This window comes from Budorcas taxicolor, chromosome 1 (genome assembly GCF_023091745.1).
Source record: "Budorcas taxicolor isolate Tak-1 chromosome 1, Takin1.1, whole genome shotgun sequence".
Lineage (NCBI taxonomy): Eukaryota > Metazoa > Chordata > Mammalia > Artiodactyla > Bovidae > Budorcas > Budorcas taxicolor.
Window position 1 is genome coordinate 34,514,819 of NC_068910.1, and position 15,419 is coordinate 34,530,237.

General features: G+C 39.8%; 1 protein-coding gene across 1 annotated transcript in view; it reads left to right on the forward strand.

Moving 5' to 3' along the window:
* CHL1 (cell adhesion molecule L1 like) overlaps nucleotides 1-15,419 on the forward strand; it is a 91,596-nt gene that overhangs the window by 52,580 nt on the left and 23,597 nt on the right. The window contains exons 13-16 of the mRNA XM_052645979.1: nucleotides 3,654-3,819; nucleotides 9,810-9,934; nucleotides 13,889-13,990; nucleotides 14,164-14,361. Of these exons, the coding sequence (XP_052501939.1) occupies nucleotides 3,654-3,819; nucleotides 9,810-9,934; nucleotides 13,889-13,990; nucleotides 14,164-14,361 (591 nt within the window). The remainder of the gene's footprint in view (nucleotides 1-3,653; nucleotides 3,820-9,809; nucleotides 9,935-13,888; nucleotides 13,991-14,163; nucleotides 14,362-15,419) is intronic.

Sequence of the window (15,419 nt, forward strand, 5' to 3'; positions counted from 1 at the left end):
CGACTGAGCTCACACATACGTGTGTATAGTAAATGTAGGGAGGACTTGTGTTTCTTGTGGCAGGTCACTGTCATGACCAGCTACTACCTCTTCTTAGGTGCCTGGGTGCGTATTTGTGTAATCATCTGTGTTAAGTGTTACCTTAGCATTTCTCTCTCTCTCTCACACACACATACTCCTTTCCTCCTCTTATTCTGTCATTGCTTCTTTGCTGTCTTGTATTTTCTTACCTTTTCACTTTGTATTTTGTTTTCTATTTATTATAGCCGATTAACAAACAATGTTGTTATAATTTCAGATGAATAGTGGAGGGAGTAAGCCATACCTGTATCCATTCTGCTCCAAATCCCCTCCCATCCAGACTGCCATATAACACTGAGCAGAGTTCCCTGTGCTAGACAGTCGGTCCTTGTTGATTACCTGTTTTAAATACAGCAGTGTGTACATGTCCACCCTAAACTCCATAACTACCCTCCCATCCTTCCCGCCGGCAACCATAGACTCATTCTCTAAGTCTGAGTCTGTTTCTGTTTCTGTTTTGTAAGTAAGTTCACTTGTTTTTAGAGTCCACATATAAGGGGTGTCACACGATACTTCTCCTTCTCTGTCTGACTGGTTTCACTTAGTATGACACGCTCTAGGTCCATCTGTATCTTATATTCTTTTATTCTTTTCTTGTATTTTTTTTTCTGTACCCAAAGTTACCCAACCTGCCAACCCCATGGACTATATTTTTAAGGAACATTAATATTCTGTGATGTCAACCTATATTGGGTGTCTCTCTGCATTTTCAAATAATACATATAATTTTTAAAATACTCTGATAATGTCAATGAAGATGATTTCTTTTTATACTTTGTGTGTTGTTGTTGTTGTTTAGTCACTAAGTTGTGTCCAATTCTTTTGCAATCCCATGAACTGTAGCCTGCCCGGGTCCTCTGTCCATGGGATTTCCCAAGCAAGGATACGGGAGTGGGTAACCATTTCTTCCTCCAGGAGATCTTCCCAACTGACGGATCAAACCTCCATCTCCTGCATTGCAGGCAGATTCTTTACCACTGAACCTGGGGAGCCCTGTATACATTATAAAACCTGAATCAAAGTTGAGCAGCTCTGCCAGGTGAAAGGCAATGAGAGTGAAGTCTGGAATCCAAATAAACCTTGACCTCCCTACTGTCCAACACAGTGCTTAGCCCAAAGTGGACCTCGAAACTGCTAGTGGCCAGAGAGAAGGCCAAGTTCATAAACTTTTGGTCTGCTCTAATGTCCATTGTATATGTAAGGGGTATATAGGAACCATATCCATGAGAGGTAAGGGCATATTTTTTTTTAACCCAACAACAATTTAAAAGCATCATGATAAAGTGGGCTTTATCCCAGGGACACACGATTCTTCAATATAAGCAAGTTAGTCAGTGCAATACACCACATTAAGGGGGTAATTGTTACAAATGAAAAAAGAATGTCAAGAATGGAGTTGATTAAGAGGCTATACAGCAGAGTGATTAAAAGCATGAGGTTTTTTCTTTTCCTATTGTCTCAATTCATCCCACCTTCATCTTCTCCCACATAGTCCAAAAGTCTGTTCTTCACATCTATGTCTCTTTTAATGCCTTGCATGTGGGATGGTCATTACCATCTTTCTAAATTCCATATATATGCGTTACTATACTGTATTGTTTCTCTTTCTGACTTACTTCACTCTGTATAATAGACTTCAGTTTCATCCACCTCGTTATAAGATTCCATTGTGTATATGTACAGCTTCCTTATCCATTCATCTGCCGATGGACATCTAGGTTGTTTCCATGTCCTAGCTATTGTAAGTGGTGCTGCAGTGAACATTGGGATACATGTGTCTCTTTCAATTCTGGTTTCCTTGGTGTGTATGCCCAGCAGTGGATTGCTGGGTCATATGTCAGTTCAATTTCCCTTTTTTTAAGGAATCTCCATACTGTTCTCCATAGTGGCTGTACCAGTTTGCATTCTTGCCTATAGTGTAAGAGGGTTCCCTTTTTCTCCACACCTCCTGAGCATTTATAGTCTGTAGAGTTTTTGATGGTGGCCATCCCGACTGGCATGAGATGATACCTCATTGTGATTTTGAATTGCATTTCTCTAATAATGAATGATGTTGAGCATCTTTTCATGTGTTTATTAGCCATGAAAGCATGAGTTTTGGTCTCTTCCAGTCTTGAGTTCAAATTACAGTTCAGTCCCTTACTAATTAGAAAATATTAGTATCATTACTTAATTTCATTTTAGCCTTTAAGTTATCTTCTCTGTAAGGCAGAGATATTTTCAAAGAATTGTTATAATTATAAAATGTCACAATGCATATGAACTTTAGAGTCTTGTTAAACAAGTGCTTATCATACAGTATTGGTTATCATTCAGTAGATTTCTGACTTTCAAATTAGGAATAGGATGTTTAGTAATTTACTTGGAATTAATTCAGTTTGATAATCTCTTCAAATTTTGTGCTTGGGATATCAAATAATTAATATTACTAACACTTTCCCATTTTAATCAGCTTTTTGAGTAACATATAGATAGCAAATACTAGGGCATGATTGTGAAATTGGAAGTCAGCCTTATTATGGTCCCTAGGAGTAAGGATTATATGTTTGGAACAATTATAATGAAACATTTTTCAATATAGCCATGGTACCAATGTTTGAGCTTTATAGTATTGATAATTACTACTTTATTTTCAAAATGTGACTCACTGTAACTCATTCAACAAATACGTATTGAGTACCTACTGTATACAGGCTCCCTTCTGGGCTCTGTGAACACTTGAATGTAGTAATAGATACAGCCTCTGCCTTCATGGGGCTTGTGTTCACGTTCCACACCTTCGTGTAGTTAGTTCATCTCTGCATAGGCTGCACCATTTAACCTCAGGTTTGAGCTAATAATAAGCATGATAATAGGAAATTATTTTATTTTCTTCTTTTCTTTATGGTATTTTTATCACATATCCAGAGCACTAGAAGGAGAATTTATATTATTTTCAACATCTGGATGCATTTGCTTCCTTGCTTTCTTCTTATTCCCTTTGTCTAGGAAGTAGAAAGGGATAATGCTATTAATTAATACTTCCACTGAGGTGCCCTGGCCGGGATGGAACAAAATTAGTAATGATATGTGATGTTAAGAAATGACAGTGTGATAAATAGTGCATGAAGATTTGACAATAACTGTTGACCATTTTGACTGATTAAAAGACAGGCACTTGACAATAATCCCACCGCTACCAACTTGTTGATAACTTAAGTGTTCACTGAGAGTTCAGTTGGTAAAGAATCCCCCTGTAATACAGGAAACCCTGGTTCAATTCCTGGGTCGGGAAGATCCCTGGAGAAGGGATAGGCTACCCACTCTAGTTTTCTTGGGCTTCCCTTGTGGCTCACCTGGTGAAGAGTCTGCCTGCAATGCAGGAGACCTGGGTTCGATCCCTGGGTTGGGAAGCTCCCCTGGAGAAGGAAAGGCTACCCACTCCAGTATTCTGGCCTGGAGAATTCCATGGACTGTATAGTCCATGGGGTCGCAAGGAGTCAGACACGACTGTGAGTGACTTTTACTTTCACTTTGACAATAAAATAAGCTGTTCTGTACTTCTGACTGGTATCTTTGTTTTATAAAAACAGATGCTACAAACCTTAGAGTTTCTCCCAAGAATCCTCGGGTCCCCAAATCACATACACTGGAATTACACTGTGAGAGCAAATGTGACTCACATCTGAAATACAGTTTGAAGTTGTCCTGGAGTAAAGATGGAGAAGCCTTTGAGATTAACGGCACCGAGGATGGCAGGTAAGTACACCATTACCATATCTCATGATATTGGCTTGGGATTAAACCTTGCATTTGAAAGAAAAATAGTGGTATAAGTATTTACACTGCATTAAGATATAAAAATTGATTACTACATTTCAGTCTTTAAGGCAATATTTAAAAGGTCATATAATGTACTTCTTTCACTTTGCCCTCAAACATTGGTCTTTTCATTTTTACTAGCTGTTTTTCATATAAGAGATTCCCTGGTGGCTCAGATGGTAAAGCATCTGTCTACAATGCGGGAGACCCATGTTCAGTCCCTGGGTTTGGAAGATCTCCTGGAGAAGGAAATGACAACCCAGTCCAGTGTTTTTGCCTAGAAAATCCCATGGACGGAGGAGCCTGATAGGCTACAGTCCATGGGGTCGCAAAGAATCGGACACAACTGAGCGACTTCACTTTCATATAATGTGTACCATTCTGTAAGGACAGGAAATGTCCTGTTATTATACTTGTGCACAGGCTTGGGTGCTCACCAAGCCATGGCAAGACTGGAGGAGTTAGGCCTAAGGGCGCTGCTTCCTGAGCTTTTGGGTTCTCAGTGGTGTGGTCCTGCAGCTGCAGTTCACATGGCTGATATTGCTGCTGCCTTCACTGCCCCCTCGGCCCATTGGTGCTCCTGGTGACCCCAACACTGACAGTTGTGACTTGTGCCAGAGTCTCTGTCTGCTCACAGGGCCCTGGTAACTCAGACAGCAAAGAATCTGCCTGCGATGCAGGAGACCTGGGTTCGATCCCTGGGTCAGGAAGATTCCCCTGGAGAAGGGAATGGAAACTCCAGTATTCTTGCCTGGAGAATCCCATGGACAGAGGAGTCTGATGGACTGCAATCCATGGGCTCGCAAAGAGTCGGGCACAACTGAGTGACTCACACGGCCCCAGAGGAGGAGCTGGTGTCCTGTCCCTTCTCCCTCCCAGTCTCACCAGAGTCTATCTCATGGGCAGAACCTAAATCATATCTTGAACGCTTCCCATTAATTAAGTGTGGACAAGTACATTTTTGAGCTGTCCACTTTTTTTGTAGATAATATATAAAAATAGAGAAGAGAATATAGAATAATGTATGAATAGATGCTGACTAGTTCTAAACAGTATTAAGTACATCTAAGAAAATGTTATTGACTGAATACATATGCTATCTTTTGAAAGCAGAGGACAGTTCTCCTTTCTTTTGCATTGTTGCTGAGTTAGGTATTAAACAGTGACCATGTTTGATCCAAGTCTCACCTGCAGGCTTATTGTGTTATCCATCATTCTGAATGTCTAACTCTGAAGATCCTTAGACAGGACTTGCTTTTCTGCACGAGATGGTGGCAATGTCATTATTAAGAGCATGGGCTCTGGAGCCCAGAGGCCTGGGTTGGAATCCCAGCGTTGTCACTTACCGGGTTTGTGACCTTAGACAAGGTGCCTAACTTTTTCTGTATTTTTAAAATTTTTATTGAAGTAAAAGTTTTACAGTGTTGTGTTATTGTCGGCTATACAGCAAAGTGAATCAGCCATCCATATACATATATCCCATTCGTATTTTTTCCTTCCTTCCCATTAGGTCACCACAGAGCAGTCAGTAGAGTTGCCTGTGCTGCACAGTAGGTTCTCATTAGTTATCTGTTTTACACACAGTACTGCATACACATCGGCCCCAATGTCCCAGTTCATCCCACCACAATGCCACCTTTGTATCCATACATTTGTTCTCTACATCTGTCTCTATTTCTGTTTGGCAAATAGGTTCATCTATACCAATTTTTTCTATATTCCAATGCATGTGTTAGTATTTCTGACTTACTTCACTCTGTATGAGAGTCTCCAGGGTCATCCACATCTCTGCAAATGGCACCGCTGCATTCCTGTTTATGGCTGAGTTTATTCCATACGTGGCACATCTGCATCCATTCCTCTCTCGGTGAACGTTAAGCTTGCTTCCATGTCCGAGCTGTTGTAAACAGTGCTGCAATGAACACGGGTTCATGGAATATCTTTTGGAATTACGCTTTTCTCTGGGTTGCCTAACTTTTCTGTGCCTTAGTTTTATATTCTATAACATAGTTTAGTTCAGGAAAGTTTTTCAGGGTAAGTTCATCATGGGATTATTGTGCATTAACACCAAGTACTAGAATATACTCACTACACAGTCCAGTTTAGTTGTGATGATCCATTCTACTCATTTCTCCAGTACTCTTGTCTCCTTTCTGTTACCTGGTTGGTCTCCTTTGGTATTTGTGAGTGTGTGTGCTACCTCTCTCCAAAGGCATTGATTGGTCTTAGCCTAGGTACTTAATTTATTCTATCACATCTCTTCTGTAAATGTGATGTTTGTGGAAAGACAGCATACGTACTGCAACCAGTTGTCAGGGGCATAAAAGAAGAATAGCGTTGATATCTAATAGGCTACACATTGCAGCAGAGATCTTCAGCCTTTGGTTAGGTGTCAGTCGATTCATCAGCTGCTCAGATATCCCCAAATTCTCCCTCTGTTTTCACTACTGTCTAGTTATCTGGGATCCTCCATATAATCTCTGGGTTATAGCTGAGAAGGAAATCAGCCCCACGGCTTGTTGGTGATGTTACCCGCATATTTAGGCCCTGAATCCAGACATTCGAAACAGCCTCTTTCTGTGACTCAGTTTTACAGCTTCTGCAGGATGCTGGCTCTGGCTATCTGGTCACCTAAGTAATGGAGATATTCTTCTAGTTTTCTTTAAATATGGGTAGGGGGAAGGACAATAACCTTAACATAGAAGGGATATCTGGGGTGGGAAGGGCTGGGAGTGACTGTTGCTGGCTAGTCTTGACTGGAGACAGGAGCAGGTGTGAAATTTTAGCAGGAAGCTGAGATCACAGGTGTCCACTAAACTTCTGTAGAACCATTAGTAGGCTCCTCTCTCCCACCTTCTGCTGGGGTGCCTTTTCATCACTAGGCTGGGAGTCAGAGCTTTTTACCTAGAAAGTAGTTAAATTTCTGATCCAAAGACACATAGAGGAGGAAAAAAAGAAGTGAAAATACCTGCTTATCTTTCTTCCTGCCTCCTGTCACATACAGGGGTGTGATGAGTATTGAAAACTGCCACCCTGGGCCTTTATACCTGCCGGGTGCCTCATGTTATTTTAGTGCCTCTCATCCTTACTTCCTCTTGATTATCCTCACAGCAAACCTTTTAGGAAGGCTGGAATGATCTCAAGGGATTTTCTGTGGATTTCTATCCTGCAGGAGGCTCTAGACAATACAATGTTGTTAACATAGGAAAATGAAATGGAAAATGGATGTGACATCAAACCATTTGTAAAATTTCAACTGTGCTTAACAAATGTAATGCAGACTATCATGACGACAGAGTGAAGGACTGCCCTGCAGGGGAGATCGCAGTGGGGTTTGGGATGTGTCTATATGTCTGTGAATAGGAGGATGAGAGGGAAAAGGTGTCAAGAGCACAAGTGGGAAGGCTGTACCTTGGCATCATGGAAGGGGTACTTTTTACCCTTGAAAATTGCAGCAAATGAATGGGGTAGAACTTATGGCTGGAAGATAAGAATTCAGAGCTATAAGGCGTTAGATTAGGCAGAGATTATAAGGATAGAAGGGTCCCTTCCTGAGAAATGAAGAACTAAGGTAGTTTGTTCAAGCAGAAAGGCAGAAGGAATGGGGAGTTGGGGACATTAAGAAATGTGATGAGTTATGAGCCAACAATGAATTAAATCAATTTGATTAATATTATTAGTAACACTCTCTGAGCATGTACTAAGCCAGGCTCTGTACACCAATCATTTTGTGTGTTTTTCCCTCATTTAATTCTGCTGAAGAGAAAGAAAATATTGTTATACCCATTTCTTAGATAACATGAATTAGGCTCCAAGTTTTGTTCAGGATTACACAGTCATAGTTGGAGCCTCAAACATAGGTCCCCAAAGAGAGAACCATGTTGTCATGTTGTCTGGAGTGAAGTTTGGCTGTTACACAGACAGACTGGAGCAAGAAAACAGTGGAGGTTAACATGGGTTGGGGACTAGCAAGCTAGATGTTTCAGATGAGGGAGGTGAGACATTGCAGGTGATGGCAAGGTTCTCAAGGAAGATAATTAAAAAGGCAAAAACAGGAGGAAAGACTAGGAGGGACAGAGATGAAGATGAAACCAGAGAGCAGGTTCTATAAGTAGAGTAGCATCCATTTTTAAAATGTATAATATGTTTAACAAATGTAATGAAAGCACTTCTTCAAGCAGAATACAGTTGACCTCTGATGGAAACATAATATAAGAGAGACCTAAAGTGTTGTGTTCTTATGCACTGAGAAATTGGAGCTATTTCTTATTTCTGCACAGCAAAGTGCATCCTTGCTAACACAAATAGTCAAATTTTGATGTGAGTGAGAATTCCCTAGTTATCTTGTTCAAATGCAGAGGCCCTTGCCCTGTTCCTAGAAGTTCTGAGTCAGAACCTGGACTGAGGCCAATGCATGGAATTTTAATAACCTCCCTTGGTACATCATAGCTACCACATTTCAAGAACCAGTGGGTCATTCTACCTTGATTAAAAATAGGCACATTTCTGAGTTCTTAAAACACAGAGCATTACAGAAAAGTTGCCCTTTCTTTCTGGCCTGAAGCAGCCGCACACTAAGGGATAAATCTTGGCCAAAAGATTGTATATTTCAGGCTATATTTCAGCTTCTCTGGGCCCTCGTGGATGTGCAGGGCTCAAACAGCCCTCCTGAAGAGGTTATTAAATCATATTCTTCATCTAAGCAGGTAAACTTTTCAAGGTTGTAAGTTTATGTAATATTCTGATATTTGTACCAAATGGACACATAGCTAACATGAACTGAGAAACTGATATATATCAAAGCTTCTTCATTAGAATTATAGTGAGTTTCTTGACTAGCAATAACAGGTAGTATCAATTGGCAAATTGTTCAGTTATTGGCATAAAGCTAAGGGGCTGACGTCTATCATCAAAGGGAAGAACCATATTTAACTTTACTACACTATTAAGTGGCTTCTTTTAACTCAGAATTTTAAACAGTTTATATGTTTTATATTTTTAAAAAATTATGTAAGATTTTCTCTCCTTCACAAGGAAGACATTATTTCAACCAAATAACAAACTGCTGTGAACATATCTCAAATTTAATGGAACTTTATTTTTTAAAAATGACTTGAATAACTAGGCTAATAATACATAGGCATAGAATAAAAGGTATAATTTATTTTAAAAAATCATGTAAACTCGATTAAAAATTGGCAAATGGCACCCCACCCCAGTACTCTTGCCTGGAGAATCCCAGGGACGGGGGAGCCTGGTGGGCTGCCATCTATGGGGTCGCACAGAGTCAGACACGACTGAAGCGACGCAGCAGCAGCAGCAGCAAAGCATCAGATAATTTCCAAAAAAGAAGTCCTACTCTGCCATCTAGTGTTCAAATGAGTCACAGTTTAATTTGTATCAGGTCTTAATGTGCATTCTATGTGGGAGGTTGGAAGGATGGAGAAAAGGGAAAGTTGTCAAAGATAGATTACCACACTTGAACTGAGATATCCTGGCTCTGTAGAGCTGAGGTGTGATTCAGGAATCCATCTTTGTAAGAAGCACCCTAGTTGATCCTGTGTAGGTGGTTTCCCAAACGTGCATTACGAATTATTCAAATGTATCCTAATTATTGCACAGTCTTTAGACATACCAGGCAAGACAGTTTCATCACTGACCCGTGAATCACAGATGGTTGGAGTTCATAAATTAAACAAACCTGATCCCTTTCATGACTTGTAGACATTTTTGTGCGTTTTAATAATGTTTTATCCCCAGTTTTCAACTACTGAATTCTCCAATAAAATGCATTATGTGACAGGCTTTTTTTAAAAAAATTCTTCCTTGAAATATTTTCCATGGGGAATATTTATTTTCGACAGGATTACATTTCTTTTGTTTCTATTATTTTCATCCTCATCACAGACTCACTTTTTTCCTGGTAGGATAATTATTGATGGAGCTAATCTGACGATATCTAATGTCACCATGGAAGATGAAGGTATATACTCATGTTCAGCTCACACTGCTCTGGATAGCATTGCTGATATGACGCAAGTAACTGTCCTTGGTAAGTGTACTAACTAATAGAGAAATCTTGGTTCATTTTGTTCTCTATTACTGATTAAATTCACTGTTCTTGGCAATTAAGCCAATGATTATTAAGCCTGTGCATGTTTGTTAGTTTGAATTTTTCAGTTAGTTACCCTACTTTCAAATGCTTTTACCTCTACTTATTCTAAAGAAGTTAAGTAATGCTTAATTTCTTTTTTCTGCTTGGGTACTGTTGCCAGAAGTAGTGGGAGGTAGGTGATGCTATCAGCAGAAAGAAAACTGAAGTATGCTTGAGTTCCCAGGACCCTTGAGCTGTATGCAGAGAAATGTGGCTGAGGGATAGAGGTGGGCTAGTGTGGAGAGCTCAGGGTGGGGTCCAGTGGTGATTAAACAGTGGTCCTGATCTAAACCAGAGGCTGGACCGAGCTCAATTCCCAGGGCCCCATTCGGAAGGAGAGGGAGGGACTTGAAGGGTTCCTATGCAGAGAAAGGCTTCTGATTTTTTAAAAAATAATAATTCTAATTAGAAAGCAATGTGCATGCCCCTTTGGCATAATCAGTGCAATTATGCTTGCAGTCATCCATGTTTACAGCTTGTAGACTGCTGGATAGCTCTCCTAGTTTCCCTTCTGGATTCGGTCTCACCTGCTCTCTGAATCTGGAAAACGGTGGCCATCGATAAACCACTTACCCTCAAGCTTTCATTTGCTTCGGCCAATGGGGAGCCATGGCAGGAGAGGTGGTGGGTGGAGGGTGTGTCCTCCAGATACCGCCTCCCTGCAGGCTGGCTGTGTGCCTCTGCCATAGTCATCTGTGCTCTGAGAGGCTTTGTCCACACAGCTCTCCCTGGTGGAATTCTAGTAACTGCCCGCGCCCTACCCACCACCCCTCACCCAAGATATTCTGCTCATATCTTTTGAGTCTTTATTACAAACTCATTGAATCAGCTTAAGTTGTGTGAACTGTTTACTTTTTGCTGGGAGCCTGACAAAGACATTTTTCAGTTCAGTTCAGTTCAGTCACTCAGTCATGTACGACTCTTTGCGACCCCATGAATCGCAGCATGCCAGGCCTCCCTGTCCATCACCAACTCCCGGAGTTCACTCAGACTCACATCCATCGAGTCAGTGATGCCATCCAGCCATCTCATCCACTGTCATCCCCTTCTCCTCCTGCCCCCAGTCCCTCCCAGCATCAGAGTTTTTTCCAATGAGTCAACTCTTCACATCAGGTGGCCAAAGTACTGGAGTTTCAGCTGCAGCATCATTCCTTCCAAAGAAATCCCAGGGCTGATCTCCTTCAGAATGGACTGGTTGGATCTCCTTGCAGTCCAAGGGACTCTCAAGAGTCTTCTCCAACACCACAGTTCAAAAGCATCAATTCTTCGGCACTCAGCCTTCTTCACAGTCCAACTCTCACATCCATACATGATGACTGGAAAAACCATAGCCTTGACTAGACGGACCTTTGTTGGCAAAGTAATGTCTCTGCTTTTCAACATGCTATCTAGGTCGGTCATAACTTTCCTTCCAAGGAGTGAGCATCTTTTAGTTTTCTCTTATTACTGTATTTCAGTGGCTAGCACTTAGTTTTTGCTTTAGCTTGCTGACAGTCCTTAAAAGTGGTTTGGTGTGAGAAAGTGTTAATCACTCATCATGTCCAATGCTTTGCGACCCCATAGACTGTAGCCCGCCAGGATCCTCTGTCCATGGAATTCTCCAGGCAAGAATACTGGAGTGGCTTGCCATTCCCTTCTCCAGGGGATCTTCCCGACCCAGGGATCAAACCCATGTCTCCTGCATTGCAGGCAGGTTTTTTAGTGTCTTAAGCCACCACGGAAGTATCTTAAATGCCTTGACCATGTGTCTAGATAAATCCTTACTATTAACAGGCATTTGTATCCTTAGCACTCTGGTCACTGGGATTCACAGGGAGGTTGCCTCCCCTGGGTACAGAACGAGAGGAAAGAATTCAGTCCCTCTTGAGGTCGGCTGGTGGAAAATGAATAAAGAGGCTGGATCTTTACTAGTGAAGCCAATGACCACTTTATTTCAAGTGAGATAAATGACCATCATGTTTCAAGTGAAACAAATGACCACCTAAAAATCCCCCACAATGTTCAGTTTTTACCTATCAGATGATAGGTGGTATGGACTTGGTTCAAAAGACCTTTTAGGAGATGTATTTCAGCTACTTCAGGGAACTAAAAGCAGAAAGGGTCAGTCCTTAGTAATCATTCCAATAAGTGATAAAATGGTTAAAATTCAGGTAGACTGGAGTTTGTCCCAGGTACAATTTTAAACGTCAATGTCAGGATCCATGGGCTTTGCCCTCAAGTATTTTGAGCAATGGCAAAGAGACTGGCGTCCCTACCACCTGATACATGCTACGTAAATTTTCTTGTGGAATTTGATATGTCAGTCTTGTAATTAGGCTCCCATCTTCTTGAACTATTAAAGTTTGATAATTTTAAATAGTGACTATGAGTATATGTACTATTTATTGATGAAGCAATTACCAGATGTTTTTAGAATGAAAATAAAATCATAAATATTTAATGAGATAGGGGGCATCCTCTTACCACTTCTTGGACTTTATACCCTCTTTTTTCAGGTCAGTCTCTGATTTTAAGAAGCATATCCCCATAACTGACAGTAACAAATGTCAAATCCATGTATAGTCTAAAAGACTTTTTTTTGCGGGAAAGTCATTTTTTAAAGCATATGGTTGACCCTTTTCAATCAGAAGTTACTTTCAAAAGCCCTGCCAGAAGCATCCTTTAAGAGCAACATTTTTTTAGGTCTCAATTGCAGTCCATCTATCGTAGTTCTATGTGATTCTCAGAAAGAGCAGATTTTAATATCAGATAAAACAGGCTGCACTGGTTGTTTCATGAAATTTGAGAAATAGTAGACTTAGTAAGTGCTGAAGACAAGCTTAAATTCTCTGAGTTCAGATATCCTCAAGCCTGTGGAGGAAATAAATTCTTATTTAGGGCTCTACAGTAAATTATCATTTAGGATTCTACAGTGTGAATGTAGTCACTGACCACATTTTAAAAATAAACATGCTGTCTCCTGAAGTGAAAAAACAATGTTTATCAGTATAAATTCCCAACAGTTGTTAAATACAGGGATAATGGATGTTTTTTTCCCACTTGGAGAAGAAAGCTCGCCTAAGAAGGTGTCATTAGATATGACTTTGATTGTCTCCTCTGAAAAAAAATGTGTTCTTGAATTTACGAGAGAAATGAAACCAAATTTTAGAAGTCAGGATCATTAGTGATACATTTTTTTTCTTTTACTGTTCCTTTTATGTTTAAAGTACCAGAAATTTCCGTGTCTTTAACACACTTAAAATTTGTCATTGCCTACTCAGGTTTCTAGTCTGTCACAACATTTATCAGCTCAATATCTTCTTCCAATATAAATCCCTTTCCTACTCTTCTTTAGAACTCCAGGTATGATATACTGATAATTCATTGTTATAAATGAAAAATCCAAAGCATGTTGAAAAGAAAGCCTACATTCATGTTCTTATTTTCCTGTACTTATAGGACCTACGTTTATGATTCTAATATGATAATTACATGCATAATTTAAGTGATAATACACTGTTTACTTAGTCACAAAACATTTATGTGCAAGGCACTGGGGATGTAAAGATGAATAAAGTATGGTACTACTCTGGAAGATGTGTTTAGTCCCATACAAGAGATGAACCAAGCATATAAGTAAGTGTATGAGCTGTATTAGTCATAGTAAAGGGAGGTAATGCTTACAGTCGGGAACAGATGTGGATGAACCTGCATTTGAAAGAGAGCCAGCAGGTCAGGTGAGATCTGGCGGGTCGGAGTGGAGGCAGAGGCATGGAGGGGAAGCAGAGGACTGCGGTGTGCCTGAGCGAGGAAGTGGGGTTGACAAGGCACTGATCTGCCTTTTCCTTACCTTTATTTTTCATTATTAATCAGATGTTCCGGATCCACCAGAAAACCTTGACTTGTCAGAAAGACAGAACAGAAGTGTTCGACTGACGTGGGAGGCTGGAGATGACCACAATAGCAATATCAGCGGTAGGGAAGACTTGGGGTAGCTGTGCTCGCCAGAGTTAATATTAAAGCCATTGGTGCATGAGTGGATTATCCATAAAACATCCTTTAAAACATTTAATATTATATATAAACCTTAGTATAACTTAAACATTCTCAGTCTTTTCTAATGTGTGTTTCTGTGTTCCCACTGCCAGAGTACATTGTAGAATTTGAAGGAAACAAAGAGGAGCCTGGAAGGTGGGAAGAACTGACTCGAGTCCAAGGAAAGGAAACAACAGTCGTGCTGTCTTTGGCTCCATACGTGAGATACCAGTTCAGGGTCATAGCCATGAATGAAGTTGGGAGAAGCCAGCCTAGCCACCCATCAGGCCATCATGAAACACCCCCAGCAGGTATGGACGCTCACACCTCAAGTTTCTAACAAAATATTTTAGTTTGCCGCATCCTTGAATATCTTTTTAAAAACAGGATTGATGGCATGGTGTAGGATTTTAAATTTCCTCCAGTAGAGAACTAACAACACAGAAAACAGTCAAAGGACATCAATCTTGTAAGTTGTATATAAATGTTTGAGGAACATGAACAAGCATTATTCTGAACAATTTCTGATAGCTGAGTATTATGTTAAAATCAGATACTATAAATAAGTGGTAAACTAAAGTTCAGTGTATATTAAAGTCAACTTTCTCCTTATTTTTCTCCTCATTTCAACTTTCTGAAGTAAAACTCTTGACATGTTATAGATAGTGCATTCAATTTTTACTGCATGTAATGCCATTTTATGCATTTAGTGTATTTTTTATGTCTCAATAGTGAAATAGATATGTAATATCTACCTAAAATCTCAAGAACCAACATGCTGTAGAATATACAGAATTCAAAATATAATATTGTAAATGTGAGCCTTATATAATGTTATAAATCAATAAAGCAAAATATTGATAGTGCTAAAATTTGTATTACTGAATTGGAAATGATTAACAATGTGGTCATAGCATGGTATTTTTTCCCTCTCTGTCTGAAATAAAAATGCTAGGATATAATTCCCTTTGGGGATTGAGAAAATATAAGCAGAGATAATAATCAGGTACTTCTATGATTTTAGTATAAGTTCATCTTGGCACTAAACTGCATGCTTAACCCTTCTTATAAAATAGATTCATCCAAATATATTTCACGGGGGCATTACCTGCTGTTTCCCATTTGATGCCCCTAAAACTCAGCTGTTGATATTAATATATGACCTTTAATTTTATTCATGTAGAGGCAAACATTCATATCACATTTCTAACAACAATTCGAAAAGAAAAAGTAAAGCAGATTTAAAACTAAAATGTGTATTTAAATAGTGTGTTTAGAATTTTAAGAGCAGGTTTAAAATGAAGACGGGTAAAGTAAACCTTCTATTCTCCAATGACTAATAATTATATCAATCCATGAACATGATTTT